The sequence below is a fragment of the Quercus lobata genome, chromosome 3, assembly GCF_001633185.2.
Source record: "Quercus lobata isolate SW786 chromosome 3, ValleyOak3.0 Primary Assembly, whole genome shotgun sequence".
Taxonomy (NCBI): Eukaryota; Viridiplantae; Streptophyta; class Magnoliopsida; order Fagales; family Fagaceae; genus Quercus; species Quercus lobata.
The window spans coordinates 19,275,147-19,290,454 of record NC_044906.1 but is presented as its reverse complement, the minus strand read 5'-3'; the positions used below and the strand labels follow the sequence as shown (position 1 = coordinate 19,290,454).

General features: G+C 34.3%; 1 protein-coding gene across 1 annotated transcript; it reads right to left on the bottom strand.

The window, feature by feature from the left end:
* Positions 1 to 205: 205 nt before the first annotated feature.
* LOC115982351 (endo-1,4-beta-xylanase 5-like) lies at positions 206 to 5,271 on the bottom strand. The gene is made up of 7 exons (XM_031104926.1): positions 5,150 to 5,271; positions 3,736 to 3,782; positions 3,393 to 3,612; positions 3,011 to 3,174; positions 2,538 to 2,636; positions 1,620 to 2,411; positions 206 to 995 (listed from the first exon to the last, which is right to left on the bottom strand). The coding sequence occupies exons 1-7, from the start codon at positions 5,187 to 5,189 to the stop codon at positions 630 to 632; spliced, it is 1,728 nt and encodes a 575-aa protein (XP_030960786.1). The 5' UTR covers positions 5,190 to 5,271; the 3' UTR covers positions 206 to 629.
* Between the last annotated feature and the right edge of the window lie 10,037 nt (positions 5,272 to 15,308).

Here is a 15,308-nt window from a genome sequence, read left to right as displayed (position 1 = left end):
GTGTGGTGGGAATGGGTGGGGTAGGTGGGGCACATGTGGTCCCAAAAATATCTCACCTTACACTTTTTTCTTTAACTGACTGGGACGTTACATTCTTTCCTTCAAAAAAAAAAAAAAAAAAAAAAAAAAAAAAAAAAATTTGTCCTCGAAATTATACATAGTAAACTTAGATCGAAATTTCATTATGCACCTTATCCATATCAAATAAGAGTCACTGCCTTGCAACAATTTCATTCTTTTTACTAGAGTTGATTGAACTTTCAGCTAGCGAAGTAGGCCTCTGAATGGCCTATTCAACCTCAACTTCCAACCTTTCTATTTCAATAAGGATCTTCCTCTAAGCGGTATGCAGAGCATTTGAAAAATAACTGGAGACTTTCGACTAAGTGCATCAATAATGACGTAGCCTTGCAGAGATGATAGTTAATAGTGTAATCATAGTACTTAAACAACTCAAATCATTTCATGGTCTCATGTATAGCTCATTCTAGCTCATGAGAATCATTGATGCTACTAAGATTCTTGAAGCTCAAATAAAATCTCATGATGTTTCAAAGAAGATGTTTAGGGACCAAATTACGCTTCCCTAGCCTTCTTATAATTATCAATTTATTAAAACAGAAAACCACTTATGCTGAAACTTGGAGATGCAATGTTGTTTGCTCCAATGTATCTGCTGACGACACCTCAAACCTCTGACTCTGAGCCAAGGAGAAACTTGTAACATTTGGATGACTGATTTTCAGTTCGTAATCTCCATGAGATAATGAAGCCTCAAAGAATCCATCACCGTCTGCTGTGCCTTTCAAGCTAGAACCCCACTCTCGCAACAACTTGTCTACGACATTCCCAGTTGGCAAGTTATTGAAGCTATTATCGGTCAAGCACATTTGGTAACATCCCCCTGGTTTCCATGCAGACCACATTATGATTCCATTGATCTTAGGGTGGGCATGTAATTCCCTTAGAACTTGCTCTAAGTACTGTGCCTGTGCCTGCACACATAGTCCAAGAAAATTAAAGAATAATTCATAGCAAACCTTGGATGAAGGCATCTATAAAGGAAGAATTACCACCAAAAAAAAAAAAAAAAACCTGGAAAAGGACATGGGCTTCTATTCCTATAGTCACTAGTCAATATATAACCCAAGCAATATTGCACCCTAAAGTTCAACAAAATATGATATATTGTTTCCTATCACATATATATATATATATATATATATATATATATGTATATATATATGACATTTTTTCATGACATTTTATCAATGTTTTTTTTGCCCTTCTAAAGATACAATTTGATAATTATGCTAGTAAATAATAAATATTTATTATGATTATATTTATATGAAATTATCTTTTCATCTATGATATGGTAAAATTCTAATGGAGAATGTAAATATATGAAATTTTTTGTAGGAAATCTTAACTAGAATTTAAACTCAATTAAAATGTATGTATTAAAATAATAACTTGAAAAACTGTAAAGCTTAAAAAATTTGTGGTGAGGTTTTATAGATTTAATAAAGTAAATGGCTTTGGTTTTAATTATACCATAAATGATATTGTGCAAAAAAAAAAGTTCCATACTTTTGCCTCTTGAGCATCTTAATTACCTGTTGACCAAGGGCACTTGCAATATCAAGTTCTGTAATCCATATGGGCAATCCTGTGGAAGCAAGAGTATCAATAGAAGATCTCACGTAAGCAAGGTCTGGAGCAATGCTGAAATGAGACTCAAGTCCAATTCCTTGTTTCAGATTGTTGTTTCCGGCAAAGCTTTGAATCTGTTTCAGCTTCTGTATGTACTTATCCGGCGTTGATAACCTGTCACGGCTATCCTCTATGGTATTATAGTCATTCATAAACAAGGTAGTTGTTCCATCAATCCCTTGAGCACCATTGTAAAAGGTTGCCGAGGCAGTAGATCCAAGCTTATCTTCGAAGAAAGAGAAGTGCAAATTTTCATTCACAACATCCCATGCAATAACCTGGCCTTTGTACCTTGACATAACGGAATTGATCCTTTTTTTCACAGCCACAGCAAGATCAGTTGGTGAAAGTGAAGAAACCCAACCCTGTACCTTCGAGGGATCATCCCACAAAACATTGTGGCCTCGGACCGGAATAGAGTTTTTTTTTGCAAACTGAAGCAACGCATCAGCGGCTGTGTAGTCCTCTTGGCCAGGGGAGGGTTCAGTGGTATACCATTTCATTTCATCCTCAAATACTGTGACTGTGAACCTTGAGCTGAACCAATTTTGGTATGCTGTATTGGTGAGGATGTTTTTATTTATGGCAGTGCCAAATGGGAAACTTACTTTCTTCTGTATAATTGAGATAGATGCGTTAGGTAAGGGGTTGCCTTGTTCATCAACTGCATGGATCCTCACCTTTCTCTTACGTGCCTGCAAAAATTGAAGTGTTTTTACTGATACATAATTTCCCATTCATGTTTTACAAATTTCTAAGTTTTTATATTAGTGACTTCAGAAAGTGGAACCTTTTTGATACTGTCATTGTTATACATTTACCTTCTCAATGCTTTGATCTTGATGGGACTTCCACTGCTCTTGGGTGAATGGTTGCAATGAAATGCTATCTACCCATATCTCCACCGTTGCATTCTTGCTCTGAAGAGATTAGCAAATGTTAGATGCTTGGAGAAACCAATAAAAAATAAACATGGGACTTTAGCATTAAATTGAAAAGTTAGGATTAAATGGACAGCATCTATTCCTCATATTACTTTTTTATAATAATCCAAGTTTTATTATGATAACAAGACCGCATCTTATCATAAACTAATAATGAATAGATAAAGTTTTGCTCTTAGCAAACTGCTAGTTTAATTAGGCATAGGGAACCTCTATATAGGAAAGGAAGGAGTCAATTTTAAATTCTTATCAAAATTGGATCATCATCATTATTATTTATAGTAGGAAACACACATAATAGGCAAAAAAAAAAAGAAAAAAAGAAAAAAAAAAGAGAGAGTGAAAAGTACCTTAAAATAGAGCTCAGCTGGCCCTGATGCATTTACAGTGAGTCCACCCTTGAGCATGGACCAGCACTTTGACTTTGCAAAAACAGCACCAATATGTTTGAACCCAGTAGTTGTTTTTAAAACAGCTCTAACTGGAAAATCTCCATCACTGACTTGTATCCAAGCTGTAGTACACTAAGCAGATTAGTGAAATTGGAAAAAGATTTTGTCCCAATTTTAGGACAATGCTGTGAAGGTGAGAAGCAATGTTACTAGGTAACTAGAGAAGCCTTAAACCTATGTTTAAGCAAGAAAATTTTGTAAAAGTTAATTGATGCAAATTTTTATTGATGGTAACAAGTGTTTGGGGAATTTCAAAATCGATGTGAAAAAGATAATTTACCAGAGAATGTGTAGAGCTTGTCCTTTTGCAAATAATGCTTCTGAGATATGCTATCTTCTGGCTGATTTCTGCTATGAGCGACAATGTATTTGTTGTCTTCTAATACTCTTTGTTCAATTTTTGCATTCCCAAATGTAGACCATCCTCTCAGACCATGATTCAACTCAGGGTTTATGATAATTCCTCCACCATATTGAGGTTTATGAGGATTTGCCAAACACTGAGGTTGTGAATAAAGAAGAATTTTTTTTTTTTTAGATTTCATATAATACATATATCCTAGTGTCCTACTTTCATTAAACAATTTACAATATAGGATAATAATTAATTGCAAGAAGCTTACCTCAATGCTGGCAGTGTAATCATATGTTAAAGCATTAGCTCTAAACCCTACAAAACATCAAAAAAAAAAAAAATTCCCATCTTTTTTGGTTAACAATGTGGAGGAAAAAAAAGGCTAAACGGTTTAACAATTAAAAAGTAAAGGGAATATTATTATGCTTTGATTTACCAAGATGTAGTTGCAATCAATTTTTGAAAATTAACCTTGCACTTGGCATTTTTTTTTTGATAAGGCACTTGGCATTGTTTTGTTCTTATCTTTTAAGTATATATATTTTTACGATAATTCCCTTTTACGCACTAATTCCCCTTTTATTTATATTATTATTCATAGTTAAAGGGCATAGAGAGATGATGCTGTTATTATATGTGCCACCTAAATTCCTTTTTATAGGAATTTCTACAAACTGATTTGTAAAAAAGGTTTGTCAAAAATTATGTTAATGGGGAAAATCCTTACCTTACCTTATAAAAGAAATCATTAAAGAAATCCTGACGTGAGTATGAAACTCTTAAAAAACACACACTAATTCTTGTTAAGCAAGAAATTATGCTAAAATGGGGAAAATCCCACAAAAGTTGTAAAATTGATAAACTTACGTAAACTAATACTAAGGGTAAATAATGGGATTTTATTCTGACTTTTTATTCTAAAGTTAATAAAAAAAAAATTATCCCAAAAATAAAATATCGTAGATTACGGCCATAAGGCTTATTAGGATTTCTATTAATTTTTTTTCACCGTTCGAGCTTCTTGGATGCCTTGCAATTTAATAGCTTCTTGGGTTGCCCATTCTACAAGGTATTTCTATGCTATTGTAATATATTTAGACCTAACTAGATGGGTTTCCAACCTATTGATGCCTTTATTAATTGTGGTAGTAGAACTACGACGAATGCAACACAATTGCGGCTATAGTTTAAGGTTTGAGAAAATAAAACTAATATCTTGTATCTGATTAAGGTTTAAGAGAATTAAATTAGACATGTCATAATGAAAAACCACAAAGAAAAGAAACCTTTTGCAAAAAAAAAAAAAAAAAAAAAAAAAAAGGTAAAATAATCCAACAATAGGCTGGCGCTCACTAACAAGGTTTTTGGCAAATAATAAACAACAACAAAGTTCAAAAACTACCAATGAAAAACTTGTAAATTAACCAAGCCCTCACGACAAAATATTCATATATATATATATATATATATATATGCACAAACATAACACTTGGAGAAAAAGGTCTTGAGTTTTGGTTTTATATTTACATTAGTATTATTATTATTACTTTAATTTAACTAATAGATAACTGTAGATTTAAGTTTGGGATTTAAACTCTTCATACTACATAAATATGGTAGAAGAAACTCATGTTATTTGCAAGAAAGAATCTCATATAAAAACACACATAGAGAGAGCAAACCTGCAAAGGAGAGAGTAAAAAAGAACAGCAGCAGAAGCATAATGTTGCAAACCCTGAATTCAATATAGGAACCAGAGAATGAAAACCATGTAATAATAAAATGCAAGAGAGAGAGAGAGAGAGAGAGAGAGAGAGAGAGATGATTATGAGGGTTTTGAAACACGGGAAGGAAAAAATAATGAAAAGAGATTGAAAAGTAGTTAATGAGTAGAGGCAAAACATTACTAATATAGAATGAGATACTCTTTACATTTCTTTCAAAAAAATAAAAATAAAAATAATCATACTCTTTACATTAATTGCGGAAAGTATGTTTATTTGGAAGTATTTTCGAATTAGTTATTCCATCGCAGGTGCAATAATTTCCAAAATTAATATACTTCCAAATAAACAAACTTTCCATATACATGTAACAATTATAAAAATAAAAAATCATAAAAAATAACTCATATCTCTCTCAAATTTAATAAATATTAGTTTTAAGGAAGAGAAATGATATGTCTACAACATTTTTATAACAAATCCTAAGTGGTAAGTTGTTACTAGTTGTTATTGTTGGGACAAAAAAGTAATATTAACATTAGTTTGAAATTTGAACCAATAACAACTAACCACCTGTGATTTGTTGTAAAAATATTGTAGACGTAACATCTCTCTTTAAGGAAATATAATTATATGGGTAATATATTTTCTTAAATAAATCTTAAGTTTTATTCTAATGTTATAACTCACAATCAAACTTATGAATATGTTTAGTTGTTATTACAACACACTTTATTCCCAGCAATAAAAACTATAATTCCTATTGTAATCCTCATTCAGTGTACCAAATGTGTCATAAATATAAGTTATACTTGGAAAATATACGTCATAATTTTATTTTATTTTTCCAAAATCAGATAGAATATTTCTTTCAAAAAATAAATAAATACCATATTTAATACTATTTTCGACATGGACCAAAAAAAAAGAAAAAAAAAGAAAAGAAGAAGAAGAAGAAGCCAAACAACATGGAGTCATGTGTAGTACATATGTGTGATGATAAACCAACTTTCCATATATATATATATATATATATATATATATATATATGAAAGGACATGATTCGCGACGGACCGTAACAGTATCGGGTTCGCGCCACGTAAAAAGGCCCAAACAATATCATTTGTAGAGCGTGGGTTTGAAAGGCTAGGCCTTAGTCACCAGGCGGTGGGTTTTTCGGGGTGTTCGTATATAGTTATGTTTCCTTCACCCCTGGAGTCTTTCTCCTGGAGGTGGGCTGGGAGGCTCTGGATTTTGGCCATTTTTCCCAGCCCCCTCTCTAGGTTACTGATTTTTCCTTTTATACTCGCCTGTGTTCACTGTCTTTCGTCCACGTATAGGGTCAACATTTTCAAGGCTGATATTTGTCCCATCAGCCCATACCCAAAGTCGTTGGGGGTGGTTGTAAAAGCCAAAGAATGCGGCTATGTCAGGTTAAGAGTATTAAATGGTAGTAAGGGCAGCTTTCCCTGGATATTTTAGATATTTTAGATATTTTAGATCTTTCTTCCAAGTTTCAGTCCTATACCGTTTTTACCCCTCTTTCTGGGGGGACTTTGGGTCTGCCGAGGACTGAACTGCCCTCGGCGGTATCCATAGGCTATCTTGTCGAGCTTGGGCCATAGCCCTCCTCGGCTTGGGCCTTTGGATTCTCCCCGGGTAGATGGGCCTGGCCCATAAATCATTTGGGCCCCACAATAGCCCCTCAAAACCCGGCTGTCCAACCTCTTGGTTGGAAAGGGGGGTTTTGGTAATGCTGAGCTTTTATGATGGCTCCTTTAATTCGGCCTTTCATTAATGCTGACGGTTTTCCATCTGTCCAAGAAATATACTGATCTACGAGGCGTTTTTTGATTTTACTCCTGACGCGTTCTCGTCGTTTGATTATTCAAAACACGCTTTTAATGACTTCCCTTTACGAGACTCATTTACATTCGACGGTTCGTCTGACGAGGCGGAGAAATAGAACGAACACATCTTCGTTTTCAGATTCTTTTGGAAACCTGAACGAATTTAATGCCTTCCGTTTTGCCTTTCCTATAAGAAGACAAGTAGGAGGCTATCACTTTCGTGCAGAGACCCTTTTATTTTTCTGAGATTTGAAACCCTTTGCCTCCCTTAGTGTTTACTTAACCCAGTAGTTATATACTAAATCACAGTACATTCACCATAACAAATGATAAAGAAACCATATCCCTCCTCAAAGCGTCATGTTCTAATAAAGCTCGAAATGGCTCGGTCAGGGCAAGGATAGCGGAGGCTTAAGATTCGTCTTACCTTCCTTTCAGCCAAAATCCGAAGCAGGGACTCGTCACGTCAAACTTTCGGCGTGACTGAGTCGAGAACACCCATCATCAGTACAAACCGCGCTCTCCTGAGCATACCTAATATGGCTCCAGTGTGTTGGGAGTCAGGATCGAGGCAGGGACTAAGTGCCCCTACTTCTTCCTCTCTTCGTTCACTGGCGCCTCCTTTTGCCACCCTTTCTTAGTCTTCCCAACACCAGTTCCATCCTGGTGCTTTTCTTTCTCCCTCTTTTACTCCTTTTTCTTTCTTTTCATCTCTTCTCTCTTCTTCTCCTCCTTCTTTACTCATGTCCTCCATCTTCTTCATTCATCTCTTCCATCTTCTTCTTCCTTTTCCTTCAAATTCTTCTTCCTTCTCCTTCAAATTCTTCTTCCTTCTCCTTCATCTTTTTCCAAAGAAGGTTCTTCTGTCGATATGAGCAATACTGAGGCAGAGATTGGAGAGACTTTGAAAGCGAGTTTAAAAGACACCTGGCTGTTTACTTATCTGTACTGCGCATGTTAGTGTTGCTTCGGCAGCTCACCTTTTGTATAGGCTTGTTTGAGTCCCTCTTTGTACGTTGTAATAATTTTTCATATTAATAAAAATTGTTGTTATTTTACTTCGCATGTTCTGTCTCTATGTTTTTACAAATTTGCAAACGCTGCTCAGCACAATAATATAACATTTGAATCGATGACAACTAAGGCCAAAATACTTGCTAATAAAAAGAAGCCACCACAACTTTAACAGAATTGCTTGAACTAGCAATGCGTACCTGTGAATAACGATAATTGCCCGAAACAATGCCGAGATTAGAACTGGATGCTCTATGCGGTGTAGGAAGTAATCGTTCGAAGACATATCACCCGCAAAAATGAACAGCTCCCTTAGGCTACCGAATAGTGGAGTGCCCCACCATCATCCTAACACTTTTATTGGCCTTAACATTTTACAGTATCTGAGCCGGGGACTTTTCCCATCCGAGCAGTTATAAAACTTGTAATAATTTTTTTTTTTTTTTTACTTGGTTTCCCCATAGGCTTGAGTCCGAGGACCATGCAAGGCCTTGGTCCTGTCCAGAACTTGTAATTTTTCTTTTTTTGTACTTGGTTTCCCCATAGGCTTGAGTCCGAGGACCATGCAAGGCCTTGGTTCTGTCCAGAACTTGTAATTTTTCTTTTTTGTACTTGGTTTCCCCATAGGCTTGAGTCCGAGGACCATGTAAGGCCTTGGTTCTGTCCAGAACTTGTAATTTTTCTTTTTTGTACTTGGTTTCCCCATAGGCTTGAGTCCGAGGACCATGCAAGGCCTTGGTTCTGTCCCTGGGCCCCCATGCAGAACGGGCCTGGGCCGCGAGTTTACTGGGCCCACAAATTAAGAGGTATTTCCGTAGTGTTTGGTCACGCGGTACTTTTTGGCGTCCCAGTGTTCGAGGTGCGCCTTCACGAGACTCCTTTAATCTCATGGTTGCAGATGGTGTGGGAAATCGAGCCGGAGACATTTTTTCTGTAGCGTTCCTTGGGACGCTGCGTGAATTAAATGCCACCACCTTATCTTTTTAAATAAATAGGAGAGCAAGTTGCCTTACCTGCACGCAAATCCTTCAGTTTCCTCCCTTAGTATATCATGTTTGTGACGAGGGTTGGGGAAAAGGAACTCTATCCGCCACGGAGGCACCGTGTCCTCCTGAGACTCAAAGTAGTGAGGTACGGGCAAAGGAGGCGTAAATTCAAGGGAACATTGCGTTTCGACAGAGGGGAAAGGGTGTTTCTCCCCCTTTTAGTCAAAATCTGAAGCAGGTTCTGTTCATGCCAGAATTTTGGTGTGTCAGAAGAAAGCTTCTCCGCCATCAGTGCCTCTGCCTTGTTGCAGGTAAATTTTTGGTGAAGGCTCCTCAACTTCCGGCTCCCTGCACCTTTCCTTCAGCGGTGTGAGGCTCAAGTTGGGTTCTTTTGTTGCCTGAGTTATGGGCGTGCAAAAGCATTGAGGAGGAATAAGGTCTCGAAGCAGTAGCCAACCTCTCCTCTGTGCTACCTCCTCGGCTTTATCTTCATTTTCTTCTATTTTTCTTTACTTACGTAGTTAGCTTTAATGTAAGCTTGTTTCAGCTTTTCATTGTACACTGTACTGTTCCTTTGTCTTAATAAAAGATGTGTTTATTTCTTTATACATAATTTTCTTCTCTGCAACAACTACTTGGTGCATGAATATTAAATGTAAGCTTGCCCCTAATGATATTCCAGGCAGAAAAATGCCTTAACACAGATTCTTACTGGTTTAAACTCACAAATATTATCAAGTATAACAAGGTTAATCCTCAATAAATTAAACTCTTGGAACTAACCGGGATAACCGCTGAGTGCTGCGCGATGCATACTAGACCAATGTCCGAGAACGATAAACTCTAAATAATTCGTCCGAGAGGGTAGCCGAGTAGCGAGGGACTTTGATTGTGCTTTTGGGTAATATATTGCACCGTATCGCATCAACCCCTTTGGTACTGGGGATCCGAGGGTAGACCGGGGAATCCGTGCAATTAAGGGATTAACCTATCTGTTAACGAGGAGTTCTCTTCGGATGGACATTGAGGTTTATGTGCCATAGTTTTTTTTTTTTTTTTTTTTAAATAGTTGGTTTCCCCATAGGCTTGGTCCGAGGACCATGCAAGGCCTTGGTTCTGTCCAAAACCTAGTTTTCCTCATCCAGGTAGTTGGTTTCCCCATAGGCTTGAGTCCGAGGACTATGCAATGCCTTGGTTCTGTCCAAAACCTAGTTTTCCACATCCAGGTAGTTGGTTTCCCCATAGGCTTGAGTCCGAGGACTATGCAATGCCTTGGTTCTGTCCAAAACCTAGTTTTCCTCATCCAGGTAGTTGGTTTCCCCATAGGCTTGAGTCCACTATAGGTTTCCTCATCCAGGTAGTTGGTAGGCTTGAGTCCCTATAGACCTAGCAGGTAGCCTTGAGGACTATGCAATGCCTTGGTTCTGTCCAAAACCTAGTTTTCCTCATCCAGGTAGTTGGTTTCCCCATAGGCTTGAGTCCGAGGACTATGCAATGCCTTGGTTCTGTCCAAAACCTAGTTTTCTCTTTGTGTGGGATCTTGGCTTTAGGGGAGTTAGCTCCTCAGCCAAGCCCCTAGAGTTTATCCATACGATTAACGCTACCAATTGCCTAGTTTGCTCTTTACGGGGACCTTGGCTTTAAGGGAGTTAGCTCCTCAGCCAAGCCCCTAGTCAAGAAACGTAGCCCCTAGCAGAACTTTATACTAGAACTCTATAACCAACGGTTAGAAATAACAAAGAAACTCTATCGACCCACCTCCTATACCAACACACAAGCCTTCCCCACAGACGGCGCCAATTGTAAGGACACGATTCGCGACGGACCGTAACAGTATCGGGTTCGCGCCACTTAAAAAGGCCCAAACAATATCATTTGTAGAGCGTGGGTTTGAAAGACTAGGCCTTAGTCACCAGGCGGTGGGTTTTTCGGGGTGTTCGTATATAGTTATGTTTCCTTCACCCCTGGAGTCTTTCTCCTGGAGGTGGGCTGGGAGGCTCTGGATTTTGGCCATTTTTCCCAGCCCCCTCTCTAGGTTACTGATTTTTCCTTTTATACTCGCCTGTGTTCACTGTCCTTCGTCCACGTATAGGGTCAACATTTTCAAGGCTGATATTTGTCCCATCAACCCATACCCAAAGTCGTTGGGGGTGATTGTAAAAGCCAAAGAATGCGGCTATGTCAGGTTAAGAGTATTAAATGGCAGTAAGGGCAGCTTTCCCTGGATATTTTAGATATTTTAGATCTTTCTTCCAAGTTTCAGTCCTATACCATTTTTACCCCTCTTTCTGGGGGGACTTTGGGTCTGCCGAGGACTGAACTGCCCTCGGCGGTATCCATAGGCTATCTTGTCGAGTTTGGGCCATAGCCCTCCTCGGCTTGGGCCTTTGGATTCTCCCCGGGTAGATGGGCCTGGCCCATAAATCATTTGGGCCCCACAATATATATGTAACAATTATAAAAATAAAAAAACATAAAAAATAACTCATATCTCTCTCAAATTTAATAAATATTTTAAGGAAATATAATTGGATAAGTAAGATATTTCCTAAAATAAATCTTAGGTTTCATTCTAATGTTATAATTCACAACCAAACATATAAATATATATATATATATATATTTATATATATATGTAAGGCCATAATTTTGGGCTTCTAGCATATAACAGAGATACGGACTTAGGCCCAAAATAGTTTCAAACAATAAATTTGTAGAGAATGGGTTGAAAACCTGGACTTTAGTGAATTAGATGATCGATCAATAGGTTTTGATGATAAAGAGAGAAAGATAACTAAAGTTTACTAGGGAAAGACGTCCTCAGATGTTATCCGAGGAGGTTGATTCTTAAACATTAGTCTTAAGACTTTGTTACAAGTCTGGCATCCCACCTCTTTCCCTTTTTCCCTTCTCCTCTATTTTATACTATTTTCCATTCATTTCCACCGTCCATGTGTAGATTTAGATTGATAGTGCTGATATTTATCCCATCAGCCCCTCCCTAAAGTCTTTGGGAGAGGTTGTAAAGGCAGAAAAACATGGTTCAGTTAGTTGCAGAGTATTTAATGCGATAGTAGCAACTTTCTCTTAGATATTTCCATATCTTTCTTTGTTCTTTTCTCTCTTAATACTTATCCTCTTTCATAGAATGGTTCCGAGTGTTGCTCTTAATGGCAGACCATTCCCTTCGTCCTCAGCCTTTCCTAGCCGTGGAGGGGTTCTTCCTCGGATTGGGCCCTTACATAGATACGGGCTCCCTGACCTTTCACCCCCACAATATATATATATATATATATATATTGGGTGAAAGAACATGTAAATATATTTAGTTGTTACATTATAACACATTTTATTCTCAGTAATAAATATTACAATTCTTGTTGTAATCTTCGTTCAGTATACCAAGCGTGTCCTAAATATAAGTTATATTTGGAAAATATACGTCATAATTTTATTTTATCTTTTCAAAATCAGATAGAATATTTATTTCAAAAAATAAATAAATACCATATTTAATACTACTTTCGACATGGACAAAAAGAGAGAAAAAAAGAAAAAAGAAGAAGAAGCCAAACAACTTGGAGTCATGTGTGTAGTATATATATGTGATGGTAAACAAACTTTCCACATACATTTAACAATTATAAAAATAAAAAATCATAAAAAATAACTCAAATCTCTCTCAAATTTAATAAATATTATTTTTAAGGAAATATAATTTTATGAATAAGATATTTCCTAAAATAAATCTTAAGTTTTATTCTAATATTACCAAACTTAAGAATATTTTTAGTTGTTACATTATAACACATTTTATTCCTAACAATAAAAATTACAATTCTTGTTGTAATCTTCATTCAGTGTAACAAACGTGTCTTAAATATAAGTTATACTTGGAAAATATACATCATAATTTTATTTTATTTTTTCAAAATCAGATAGAATATTTCTTTCAAAAAATAAATAAATACCATATTTAATACTACTTTTGACATGGACCAAAAAAAAAGAAAAGAAAAAAGAAAAAGAAAAGAAAAGAAGAAGCCAAACAACATGGAGTCATGTGTGTAGTATATACGTGTGATGATAAACAAACTTTACATATACATTTAATAATTATAAGTATAAAAAATCATAAAAAAATAACTCATACATCTCTCAAATTTAATAAATATTATTTTTAAGGAAATATAATTGTATGAGTAAAATATTTTCTAAAATAAATATTAAGTTTTATTCTAATGTTATAACTCACAACCAAACTTATGAATATGCTTATTTATTACATTACAACACATTTTATTCTCAGCAATAAAAATTACAATTCCTGTTGTAATCTCCATTCAGTGTACTAAACGTGCCCTAAATATAAGTTATACTTGGAAAATATACATCAAAATTTTATTTTATTTTTTCAAAATCAGATAGAATATTTCTTTCAAAAAATAAATAAATACCATATTTAATACTACTTTCGACATGGACCAAAAAAAGAATAAAGAAAAAAGAAGAAGCCAAAACAACTTGGAGTCATGTGTGTAGTATATATGTGTGATGATAAACAAACTTTCCACATACATTTAACAATTATAAAAATAAAAAATCATAAAAAATAACTCATATTTCTCTCAAATTTAATAAATAGTATTTTTAAGGAAATATAATTTTATGAATAAGATATTTCCTAAAATAAATCTTAAGTTTTATTCTAATGTTTCCAAACTAATGAATATGTTTAGTTGTTATATTACAACACATTTTATTCTCAACAATAAAAATTACAATTCCTATTGTAATTCTCATTCAGTGTACCAAACGTGCTCTAAATATAAGTTATACTTGGAAAATATACGTCATAATTTTATTTTATTTTTTCAAAATTAGATGGAATATTTCTTTCAAAAAATAAATAAATACCATATTTAATACTACTTTTGACATAGACAAAAAAAAAAGAAAAAAGAAAAAAAAAAAAAAAAAAAAAAATAAGCCAAACATCATAGAGTCATGCGTGTAGTATATATGTGTGATGATACACAAACTTTTCATATATATACATTTAACAATTATAATAATAAAAAATCATAAAAAATAACTCATACCTTGGTCAAATTTAATAAATATTATTTTTAAGGAAATATAATTGTACGGGTAAGATGTTTCCTAAAATAAATTTTAAGTTTTATTCTAATGTTATAACTCACAACTAAACTTATGAATATATTTAGTTGTTACATTATAATACATTTTATTCACAGTAATAAAGATTATAATTCATGTTGTAATCCTCATTCAATGTACTAAACGTGCCCTAAATATAAGTTATACTTGAAAAATATATGTCATAATTTTATTTTATTTTTTCAAAATCATATAGAATATTTCTTTCAAAAAATAAATAAAAACCATATTTAATACTACTTTCCACAAGGACCAAAAAAAGGAAAAGAAAAAGAAGCCAAACAACATGGAGTCATGTGTGTAGTATATATGTGTGATGATAATTGAGTAGTCTCTCATGTTTTTTTTTTTTTTTTTTTTTTTTTTAATACTAACAATATTTGTAATCTATAATAATATATATAAAACTGAAGATGTTTGACTTTTAGTTGACTTCAAAATATAGAGTCATATAAGTTTTTTATGCTTCAAAATTTTATACATTATTTTCTCTCTCTCTCTCTCTCTCTCTCTCTCTCTTTATATATATATATATATATATATATGTTATATATAATAATAATTGACTTTAAATTCTATTCTTTGTTTAATCATCCATTAGAATATTGGTATATCATATTTTCTTTAAATAATAAGATATATAATTTTTTATATAAAAGCAATCATAATAAATGTCTAACGTAAAATATATAGTTATATATATAAAATAATCTTTAAAATGTCATTAATAACTACCAAAATTATCAAATTTTATAGTTGGACAAAAAAAAAAAAAAAAAAAAAATTACGTCATTTAAAATTTTCTCATGATGCTAAATGTACTCCAACTTTTAGTACATTACGTTTTCAAATTGATGTGACAATAAATATGCTTGATAGGCTTCAACCACATGATATATGAATATCTAAATTTTCTCTTGTGATTGGTGACACATTGGTAAGTTCAATGTATGTAATAAATTTGTTGTACCCCTAGCATTAATCATATAAAAAGTCATTTAAAGAAACCTCATGTGTGAGACAAAGACTAATTATATAAAAGCTATTATCAGGAACGAATACCATATGTTGAAACTCTCTAAAAAA